The sequence below is a fragment of the Suillus paluster genome, assembly GCF_016628075.1.
Source record: "Suillus paluster strain FC165 chromosome Unknown EDB91scaffold_535, whole genome shotgun sequence".
Classification (NCBI taxonomy): domain Eukaryota; kingdom Fungi; phylum Basidiomycota; class Agaricomycetes; order Boletales; family Suillaceae; genus Suillus; species Suillus paluster.
The window spans coordinates 1,763-13,615 of record NW_024538095.1 but is presented as its reverse complement, the minus strand read 5'-3'; the positions used below and the strand labels follow the sequence as shown (position 1 = coordinate 13,615).

Genomic DNA, 11,853 nt, shown 5'->3' with positions numbered 1-11,853 from the left:
CTCAGTCGAACCCCATATCCATAAATCCTTGTCCATTGGTACGTAGTATATTCTTCTTGTGGTTTATTTGACAGATACAGTACTTTTACCTCTCAAACTCCCTATTACGTCGCCTTAAGCGGCTCGGACCGATTTACTCTCACATATCCCCATACATATCACGGACAATCGACCGCATATCCCGCGTACATTTCTAGCAAACCACGAGGTAGCCTGGACATCCCAAGCAATGATTATCTCCATTATTTACCTAGTAGCCGATTTTGTACTTAAGGAGCACTCGCCCATTATTGCAATTCAGTTAATTCTCACTCAGAAGCCGTGTCTTTTGTGTTCCGTTCTCTTCTGATCCTATTCTCGTGTCTGTCCGCACATTCGTCTTGAAAACTTCCATTCCTCATCATCTATCTAAGTCGGCCGCACTCGCTCGCACACCACATAGCGATCGGTAGAAAATTATAGTTGGTCGGCTTTACAGGTAACCGTTTACGGTGAACACATATTGGATCGGCCGCCCTTTGACTCGTTGTCGTGCCCCTCGTATTATATACTGAGGCAGCAATTCAGTTTGCTTTGTTCTGCTTCCCTCAGGTCGAACTGAACATTTTAGGCTCACTACTCAAATCGGCCGTTATCGCGCTGAGGTCGTAGTGGAATCTGCTCCTTACACTGCCACATACCAAGACAGCACCACTGTCGATCAAGAAGGCATACCCAGAAATGGCTTGTCTATCCTCACCCATACTCCCGTCAGCATCTGCATAGCCTGTCAACACCTTTTCAACTCCTCCAAAGGTCAACCTCAAGCCCTTTGTTCCTAGGAGGTAACAATAGATGCAGTGTATGGCATCCTAGTGTGTGGGCCCAGGATTACTTGAGAATCACAATACCATCATGATGGCGTAGGAGATGTCAGGGTGAGTGCCAAGGGAGGCATACATGTGTGATCCTACTGCTTCTCGGTATGGAATGTGGCACATGGCGGCAAATTCAGCGCCCGTGGTAGGTGACTGACCAGAGTGCAACCAAGTGCTAGGCTCCATAGGGTTTGAGACTGGTTTGAGATCCTTGAAGTTGAAATGACGAATAATAGAGTCGACGTATGAGCACTGTGACATGGAGATGGTATGTGTGTCATGGTTTCTGGCAATTTCAACTCCAAGCAGCCAATGCAACTCTCCCAAGTCAGTGATTTCCACGTACTTGTGAATCATAGCTTGCAACTCATTGATCTGACTCATTTCCTTGGCAGTGATGGTGCAGTTGTCTATATGTACAACAACAATCGTGTGCTTGTCTGGGTCCTGGCAGCGAAAGAAAACAGCTTGGTCAGTGGTACATTGTGTGAAACCAAGCTCATCTAGGAGGATTTCAACTAGCCTGTCATATCCCATACCTCCGGATCTGGAATTCTGGATCTCTCCCCCTAAAGTCCAGTCCTCCATCCTGTTATTTCACCTGGTGCTCCACTCTCATCTCCAGACTCACCCCTATCCCCTTTGAGAATAGCTATTGCTCTGGCTACTGGTTAGGCCCTTTCCACTATGCTTACTGATCTGTCCAATTGTACTTCATCTCTGACTTCACTGCTTTGATCCGTCATACACTTACTAATAGACTTTCCACATGCTTCGTACATAGCCCTTACTTGCTGACTGATTTACTTACATGATACCTACAGTATATAAACTCCTGTAATACTCTGGAACTCCTCAGTTCAAATATCATCTTAGTTCTGCTCATTCCTGCTTCTCCAGACTTGAGTCTCATCTCTTGTCTACCTCCGAGTCTTAGGGTTAAACCTTAGGACTAAATCTCCGGCTCTACCTTAGGGTAGTCTAAACTCTGTTCTGTTTCTACTCCGGACTTGTCCATAGTAGCCTTACTCCATTCTCTCATAATCTTCCGGAGTTCTGTCGAACTCCCCCAATGTCTGACCTCTGGACTTCCCTGGACTTCTGTCGGACTTCCCCTCTGTCCCTTGGAAATTGAGGGCATGTGCTTGGGTAAGGGGCGCAGCGCATGAGCTGAAGCCAAAGCCCTTTGAGTAACCTCCCCCCTTGAGCATGACCTTAACACTAGCCTCTGGTACCAGCACCAACCACTCTGTTTCAGGCCGTACAACATCTTGTGAAGATGGCAGACTTTGTTCAGGTGATCACGGGATTCAAAACTGGGGGGCTGGCACATGTAGATGACCTCATCTTTGGTGAGTTTGCCATTTAAGTAGGCTCCTTTGATGTCGATCTGACATAACTCCAGGTCTAAATGCACTGCTAGGGCAAGGACAGTCCTAATGGACAGGAGGGTTGCAACTGGGGCTTAAGTATCGAAGAAATCGATACCAGGAACCTGGGAGAAGCCTTGGGCAACAAGGTGGGCTTTGTAGCATACAATATGACTGGCTGCATCCTTCTTCGCCCGAAAAACCCATTTTGAGCCTACAAGGTTAGCACCCGGGGGTAAGTTGACCAGTTCCCATGTCCCAGCTGCTTGCAGCATTGCTAACTCATCCCATATGCCCTCTTCCCACTGTGGCCAGTCTGGTTGGCGTCTGGCTTCCGCCAAGGTACTTGGTTCAAGGGCTTCTGATTCCGCAGTTGCTTCGCCAATTGCCATAGCGAGGTCAAGGCTGCTAAGCTCATTGTCAGGGTCATCAAGGAGGGAGAAAAGCTGCTCTACTGCTTCCTCCTCTTCGGTGTTAGACAGATCTTTGTCTTCAGCAGTGGGTGGCAGTTGGACACCGCAAGGTACCGTGCCACTTGCATTTATGATATTGAGGAGACGCTGACTTGGCTTCCTGGCACATTTTGCAGATGGTTCGGGGTCGTCAACTGGGGGGTTGGGGGGCACCTGGGAGTGGCAATCAGTTGGCGTTGGCATTGGGGGGGTATGAGCTGAGGGCATTATCATTGCATCAGGTTCATTTTCATCACCCTCCCCCTCGCGATAAGATGGCTCAGCACAGGAGGAGTCCCAATACACATTGTGCTCAACAGTCACAGACTGCTTTGCTGGCCAGTACACCCTGCAGCCATTGTGGCTGGCATCATCAATACCAACCCACCAACCTTCAACAACACAGTCATCCAGTTTGCTTCCTGCTTCCGTGCGTACCCAAACAGGTGATCCCCAGATGTGCATGCGGCGCAGGTCTGGCTTCATGCCAGTAGCAGCCTTGAGGGGGGTCCCGCCATCGAGTGCCTTGGTAGGGGTGCGGTTCTTCAGCCAAATGGCATGACGCACTGGCTCACCCCACAAGAAACGGGGTAGTCCACTTGCGTGCAACATAGCGCAGACCTTTTCCAACAGGGTGCGATTGAGCCGCTCCGCAACACCGTTGTGCTGTGGAGTGTTGTGGACGGTAAGCTTCTGCTTGATACCTGCAGCCTTCAGATGCAGCATGAACTCTTTGCCCAGGTACTTGCCACCACGATCGGAGTGCAGAATCTTGATGCAAGTGCCTTGTTGAGTGTGGCACCAGGCCTCAAAGTTGTGATAGGACGTGAAGGCTTTGCTCTTCTCGTGGAGGAGGTGGAGGTAGGTGAGGCGGGTTTTGTCGTTGGTGAAACTGATGTAGTAGCGTTGACCACCAAATGTAGCAATGGGAGCTGGGCCCCAGAGGTCAGTGTGCACCTCACCCACAAAGTCTTTTGCATGCTCTCTTTCATGTTCCTTTGTGATCGGCTTGTGCATCACTTTAGCATACACGCATGACTGTCATATCCCATACCTCCTGATCTGGAATTCCAGATCTACTTCATTAAAGTCCGGTCCTCCATCCTGCTATTCCGCCTGGCACTCTGCCTTCATCTCCGCACTCACCCCTAACTCCTTTTAGATTAGCTATTGCTCCGGTTACTGGTTATGTCCTATTCCGCTATGCTTACTGATCCGTCCATTCTTACTTCATTTCCGACTTCACTACTTTGATCTGTTACACTTACTAATAGACTTTTCACATGCTTCATACATAGCCCTTACCTTTGCTAACTGATTTACTTACATGATACCTACAGTATATAAACCCCTGTAATACTCAGCGTCAGGCTTGTGAGACCTCAGCAACAAATTGTTATACTGACATATTTCACCAAGCCTCTGTTGCTTGCCTGCCATTTAGAGATCTGAAGGGTGTCAAAGATCTAAGAAGACGAATGAGTGTTCAATTTGAGCATTTATTCATAACTGATTGGCTCACGTCTTCAGATGGATCTGCGCGTCCCTGGTAAATAAATGAGATGTAAGTGTGAAAGAGCAGCAGAGACAATCTGCCTTAAGCTTCGTGTTGTGCTTTGTATCTGCACTCTGAATAGCCCAGAACTCATTGCCCTATATCAGGGTCAGGCTTGCAAGAGCTCAAGAATGAAAAGTTATACTGACATATCTTGCCAAGTCTCGGTCACTGGCCTATTTAGAGACCATACGGGCATCAAAAATCTGACGAGATGAATGACACCTGAGACACGGCAAAATGAGAGTCTGTGACAAATTCTGTTCAAATTCAGGGATAAATTCTTGATATGGAATACAATGGGGTCCACCTCAAAATTCATGATCAGAGTCTGAAAAGGTTCACAATTAGTTTTGACCCCAGATTCATAGACATATGAGGAATATGTATGGACAAAATTGCTGAATTTGTTGGCATAGATCTGCCTTATTGTTAGATTCATAATCAGATAATGACAATGACACGTATATGTAAACCAGAAGATTCATATATAAATGATAGATATGCCACATGATCAAATATGTATTAAATTGAAACTCTGCTTTGAATTGATTGAGGGGGCAGAGGGTGGCTATGTTTGGTGGGCAAAGGGAGGACAATGTCATATACCGGATCTGGTGTGGGGAACGTCCCCACTGTAGGCCCGTATCCCGTATAATTCCCATGCCTTTTTTTTTTTAAAAAAAAATCCAAGTTTATGTCCTATTGAGAGCTAGACTCTATGGAGGACAAAACGGTCTAGTCTAAGGGGCCCCCAGTGCCCCGAACGCATCTATGGGTGTGCGAATGCCCTGGTGTGGGGCTTGCCCCCACCAGTCCGCCGTTCCCGCCGGCCGTTTTAGACGCGCCACCCTTCGAAGATGAGACGACTTTAATGTGCATGCAGTAAGTACTTGAGCTATCATGTGGAACTACTGGACGCGTACTCGGCCGTCGAGGCGGACTGGTACAGGAATCAGGTTGGGTGCAGTAGGTCTATATAGTGGAGAGCAGTCGTGGATTGACGCTGATGGCTGCTCTCGTTCCTGCTGACTGATCCCAGTGGGATGAGGCAGATTCCGTGTAATCGAGGTGAAGAGTGATGGTACAGTAGTACAGTTTAAGTTGTGGGAGAGATTGCTTCGGATACAGTGTGTTCGCTGTGGGAATAATACAGGGAGTTATTAGGCTGTCGGTTTACGAGGCATCGGAACTTCACCAAAGGTTGCTTTCATTCTTCCAGTAGCGTTGATGAATTGAACAAGGTGCGGAGTGGCATCGAGATCAGAGAGGAGGTATGGGATGGAGGTAGCTTTGCGACCCAAGGTGCCGGTGAGGACGTGGCGTTCACGCCGATAGCGTGGGCATACTATGAGATAGTGGTGGACTGTCTCGTCTATCTGTGGGCAATGGGGACAGTGTGGGGATTCCACTTTTCCTATGCGGTTGAGGTGCTTGTTGAGAGGGGCATGGCCTGTGCGGAGTGACATGTAGAGGCCAGTGAGTCGTTTCGGAAATGAGGTGGTGAGCTTGATGAACGAGCGCTGCAGGAGTTTGGGGTCTATGCGGTTCATGCGAGTAAAACGGGGTGATTTCCTCCACATGCATTGCCATCTGGCTTGGGTGTCCTTGCGGTGTACCTCCTTGAGTGCCGAGATGCTGAGGGGGAGAGCACCAAGGCGGAGATAGTGGGGTAGCTTGATGCATGCGCTGTTGTTATCTCTGCTTTCCGCGGCTAGTTTGGCGTGCTTGTCTGCTTCTTTGTTCCCGTGTACATCTGAGTGTCCCGGCACCCAATGGACTGTTGCTGTGAATTCTCGATGGTTCCTTGCGATCTTTTGCATCATTCTACAAAAACGATCTGCCAGATAAGATCCAGGACGTGAGTGAAAGCTCTCACCAGATTGGATGGATGCTTGGTTGTCCACCGAGATTGACAGGGGGAACGTTAGGTCACGTTCAGTTGCTATCAGTTTCGCCGCCAATGTTAATCCTACTTCCTCCGCTTCAAATATGGTGTGTTTGTCCTCTGTTCCTAGATGATAACGTAGAGTTCTGGGTGCTTTGCCCATGCGGAAGAGGACCGCCGCAGCTCCTATCTTTCCTTTAAATGCAGATCCGTCACTGTATACCTGTATCATATCTTCTAGCTTCTCATGTTCTTCTATTGCCGTCTTCTTATTCGCAGCGATGTGGACCGTCCATGGGTTCTTGGAGGCTGGGGGTCGGCGTGCTGGGATGAGGGTTTCGATTTCGTCAGGGATAATCGCGAAGCGGTGAGTGAGTCGGTGAAGAGATGTGCGATGTGACGCCACATAACATTTTGCTGCCTTTCGTAGAGGATGGTATAGAGGGTGAGTGGTGGGGTGGGACGTGAGTCTGATGACTGCTCGGTGACATGAGTTTTGTAGGAGGAGGGTAGTGGGTAGGAGGTTGGCGTGTGTCTCGAGCATGTCCGTGGCGGTGGATTTGAGAGCTCCGGTTATGGCTAGAGCGGCCATTCATTGGACTGTTGATAGGTGTTTCGCTACGCTGATGGACCCCCTTTGCAGAGTGTCCGAGCCGTCACGGAAAGCCGGGGAGAACCAGAGATCTGCAGCATATAACATTTTCGGGATCGCAACAGCCTGGTATAACTGACACATCAGTCGCAATGGTAGACCTTTAGCGGTAGATGAAAGTCGACGTAGCTGAAAGACGTATGAGGTGCCACGTGCGATGGCATTGTCTACTTGTGCTTTCCATCGTAATTCTTGGTCCATTATAACTCCGAGGAAACGATGCGTTGGAGTGGGTTGGATGACAGCTCCTTGGATATGCATGTTCGGTCTTGTTCTGTGTCTGTTCATAGAAAAGTCCATAAGTGCGAATTTATTTGTTTCAAATCAGGAATTGTGATCTCTGGACCATTCGTAGCCGCCTCCTGGGCATTTGAGCATGTCTGCTAGCATTTCCCATGCCTTACTACCATCTTCCCATGCATTCCGGTACCATCCTGCTACCCATCCACATCTTCCCCAAGCCGTCCACTACACGGAACCAAGTGGAACCCAGTGGAACAATCACATACCACACACATCATATCCTTTTAGCCTTCGGAACGTCCTCCTCCGTCCTGTCCTTGTCCTTCCATCCTCACTGGTGAGTACTAGCTACATTCCCCATGTTACTAACATGTTCCTATCTGATTTCATATGTGTTACGGTACTTATACCGATCCTTCCGCTACTCGGGACCGGTTTCTTATCTCACAGCCTCACCTGGTTGTATCATAGCGCATTTCGGAACCCCTTCCTATATAGGTAGCAATAGATGGGATCTTAGTTTTTTACCTTCTGATAGACTTGACTCCACTTCCACTTACAGAGTACTTCCCAGTACTCCACTCACTGTCTAAAATATCTTCCCGAATCTATTCCTGATCTCATTGCAACATTCCCGCCCCTGTGAGTTCCGCTTGAAACGCCCAACATCGGATCTGATGACTTGGAGCAAGTACCAGACACAAGCCTGGTCCGACTTTGCCCAATCATCCTCCTACAGGCTCGTAGTTTCTTTTCCCTCCGTTTGTTCCCTGTTTGTTCTGTTTGTTCCGCGTTAGTTCTGTTAGTTCCGCTCGTCACGCATTAGTTCCGCTTGTCGGGAACCCTCTGCATCTTTGTGTTCCCAGTCCTAGTAAGGACCGGAACCCTTCGGGTCACTAGACAGAGTCTAGTCTTTGCTTTCCTTGCACTTATTTGAGGACCCGCTACCCAGTAGCAATCCCCTCGGGACGAGTATTAGTCTCGCACCCTTATTAGACTTCTGAATCACCCCAGAGTCTATTTTCCTCACCCACAACTGGAGCTCACTGCAAGGGTTTCTTGTTCTAGGCTTACCAGTGCTCATTCTTTAACCTACCACAGTCATTCCTTATCAGCTTCTCCCATATTCCCCCAGTTTTCAGCATCTTCTCCTCCCCCCACCGCACAGATAAGCGATTTTCCCACGCGTCTTTCAAGCGGATTTCTCGCTTTTCAAGGATCATATTCCCCTCATTCAGGCCGTCATTTTGAGCCCTAGGTCATCCAATTTGGAAAAGTAGTTGTAGAGATATCAGGTTTTCGTGTTTTTGAGAGGTTGAGGAGAGATAAGCTGATCTTGGGAGATCCAAGGCCTGTCACCTGTCGCGCTTTTGGTCACTTACTACCCTTCAGTGACTCTATCCATCGCCTCATTCATTTTCCTGATCAGCCTGGTGGTTGTTGCCCAACAGCCTCCTCCTCCTCCCACATTGCACCTCTACACATTCTTCCGGTTTCACCAGCCCATTCCTCATTGGAACCCTATCAGCCCAATACTCGTTTTGAAGCCCTCGGCAAGAGCTCTCGATCCTGATACTCCGTTTCCTGATCCGCTCAGCCGTTCCCTCGCTAATCGCATGTTTTGTCGACCTTCGCATTTTATCGCCCCTTCCACCAATTCATTTATACCTCGCCCATTCCTTCGCTGAACTCCATAAACCCTATACTCATTCGGACCGCATTCATCGCTCCAATCCATCCATCCGATCCGCTTCTCGATATGTCCGCATCTTCACTTGCTATCCGCATTCTTGTGCTTTATCGCATTTTCTACCATTTCCTTCATATCTCGCCCATTCCTACACCATTCCTAGTCAACCCTATACTCATTTCGAAGCCCTCATTCGCCGCTTTCTTTCTGTCTACTCCCCATCGTCATCCGTGCAGCCATTATCGCGTTTTAGTCGTTTTCATCTGTTTAGCCGTTCCCCCAGTACCAATGCATAGGTGCCGGGTACCCCCGTTTATCTTTTAGCCTGTTATAGTCCCAGTACTGATGCAGTCCATGTTGACATATGGTCCATGGAAACAAGTGCTGGGGATCCTCAGGCTAGTATCTTCAGGTTCTTTTTAGTTTTGGTTTGCATGTGTTGATGACTGGGGACAGTCATGATCTAAAGCCCCCATGAGGTGTGGGGAGTTATGTTACTCTGGGCTTGTATTGATGGTTTTTACTTAGTTTATGTACGCATTTTACTGCTTATGTAAACAATCAATCTTCTTGAGCCACCACCATGAGCAGTGCTCTTTTGATTCACTTTTCTCTCTGAGCACTACCTAGCTCTAGTCCAGAAACCCTCTAGGGTTGAATGCACCTCATTGCAGGTATAGCAGCAGGCAGCAAGACCCAACACTTTCTGCACCCAGCAGAATAGTTGTACCCACAACGCCCAGCAGCTCCCAGCTATACGAGGGATTCCAGTCTTGGTTGTAGAAGATGACGGTGTCTGCTGCTGTTGAGTTGATGCCTAGCCCGCCCGCGTGGAGGAAGAGCTGCATGGTGTTGGGGAAGGAGGATTGTTGGAATTTTTTTTCATTTGTTCACGGTGTTCCAGGGGGGCTGTTGATCCATCAATGTGCCATATTGACCAGCCTTTTGGTTCAGTAGCACAGTCCTGTAACAAGGGGTTGAATAAGACAAAGCAAATAAAAAGGACAGATGGACCTCAAGCATGTCCAACATAGCAGTAAATTTGCTGAACAACAAGACCTTGTATTTTCTGCGGAACAGCTTTCCCACCAGTCGGTCAAGGAGCATCATCTTGCCATCACATCCACCCGTTGTTCATGAAGCACAAGCTCTTGCATCCCAGGTATGACTGTCCAGTTGAACAAGTATGGGTGTGAGTGGACTTTGTGAAGCGGCATCACATTGTTCTGAAGCTTCGTATAATTGATCTGTTTCCCGAAGTTCGGTTGTTAATTGATAAAAGCAGTGAAACCCATAAAAAAACACAGACGAGGCACAAGCTGCTGATGCTGTTTCCCCAGCTCAAAAACATCTTCCTTCAGCCCCTTCACCTTAGCCACTCCCCCATCTCGAGCATCTCAAAGTACTTGTCATCATCACCATCAGAATCACACCGCCACTGCTTCCGAAGCTTTATTGGTGCATCCAAGTCAATTGTGTCGACTTTCACAGTTGGTGCTTCTTTGGAGATGCCAAGGAGGAAACTAGGTAATGACCCGTCCAAAAAGTTATCATATAAATTGTGTTGGCCATATGAAGGGGAGCTTATAGGATGTATTCCTTCTTCAGTGAGAGAAAGCCCTTGACATCTGCATTGAGTCGTCAGAGGAGCGGCACCAAGATACTGTGAAGGGTGCCAATCAGTTCAGACGACTGTTCCTGAGAGAGGTGAGACTGCATGGTTCTGAGGTTGAACCTAACTAGTACTCTACCATAAGCCCCAAGTCCCAATGTTGTGAGAAAAGTGATGATAAACTATTCCTCAAACGTATCCAGATCGTCAAAAATGTCAGGTCATATAAAATTCAACAGAGACTACAATTATTCTGTAGAACATGAGCAACTTTGAAATCACCATGCTAATGCAGCTCACATAGCAGTGTTTCAGTCAGGATCATCTGACCAGCACTTGGGTATTTTTTAATTTCCTGTATAAGCTTGCAATCAAGATTCTTCAACCTATGTCCCTCATCTATGACAACATAACATATAACCCCAAGATGTACACGGTCTTTGATAATAATTTTGTAGGTGGTGACAACGACCGGGAAAGAAGTGTGGGTCTGTGGAGGGAGGGCATTGCTTGTGGTGGGTATATGGGCATCAATTTCAATTTCAGAAGTGTATTTGTTGTCTTCATGCCTGTGAATTGTCCTCCCCATCGGAGTCTGTTTTGCGCCTCTTGGCGGGTGTGCCTTTGACTGTCCACTTTGGTGCAGGGGCCTTATGAGCAGGCACTTTCCCTTTCGACTGAGTTGCTTCCTGAACATCCCGACTTCATCAATGGGTTATGAAGTGAGCATTATTCGAAGGAAGGGGGATATGAGTAGGAGACTTACAGCAGTGCAAATATGTTGAATTCCTCGATCCAGTTGTGAAGGATGCTCAAGGGGCAGACAATAAGGAATGATTGGTGATGGCCAAGGCCACATAGTGTGCGTCAAATGCGATTGTTTACAGTCTGAATATGTCGTCAAATGGCAAAATCCAAAAGCAAAATCAGTGATATTACTATGCCTAGACCCATCTACTCCACTACAGCATGTACTTAAGAATCCCAAACACGTTGATCAGAAATCAAGAACTCACCAAGAACACCCAAAAATCCATTCTTATCTAAACTAACTATCCACTCCACTCCCTCCAACTGATAATCCTCCAAAGTCACACCAGTGACTAATGTAGGTCGAGGAAACATCAGATGCGGGCCATTCTCCCCCACACCCAGGAGGCGTATCATTGTCTGAATCCTCCACACGTACGCGTTTCTTGCTACATCTTGAAAGCTCGTATAGCTGCTTGGAATGCAAGCACATACGTTTCCTGTCCATCTGTGCTCCTGGGAGTTTAGAGTAAGTGAACAAATTTTCCAGGAGGTGTTTCGACCCGAATGAAATGTTCTCTGAATTCCTAAGTCAAATGAGTGAGGACACGTTTGAACGATGGACAGGAAGTTGGAACTGTTCTACCTTATCTTCTATTGATTCACCCACCTGCAATAACTACTACAAAAACATTGGTAGAGAGAAGACTTTGGAGTGCACTGGGTAAGTTCAATGAATCAACTTATGTCACATGTACTCTTCTGTTGTATAATTACAGCTGTT

At 47.7% G+C, this 11,853-nt stretch overlaps 1 protein-coding gene across 1 annotated transcript; it reads right to left on the bottom strand.

The window, feature by feature from the left end:
- Window positions 1-10,882: 10,882 nt before the first annotated feature.
- EDB91DRAFT_1090210 (uncharacterized protein) lies at window positions 10,883-11,486 on the bottom strand (the record flags this gene model as incomplete). Its single annotated transcript, XM_041316627.1, has 3 exons — window positions 10,883-11,008; window positions 11,086-11,207; window positions 11,336-11,486. 3 exons carry the CDS (start codon window positions 11,484-11,486, stop codon window positions 10,883-10,885), a joined length of 399 nt encoding a protein of 132 aa, XP_041168414.1.
- Window positions 11,487-11,853: the final 367 nt, after the last annotated feature.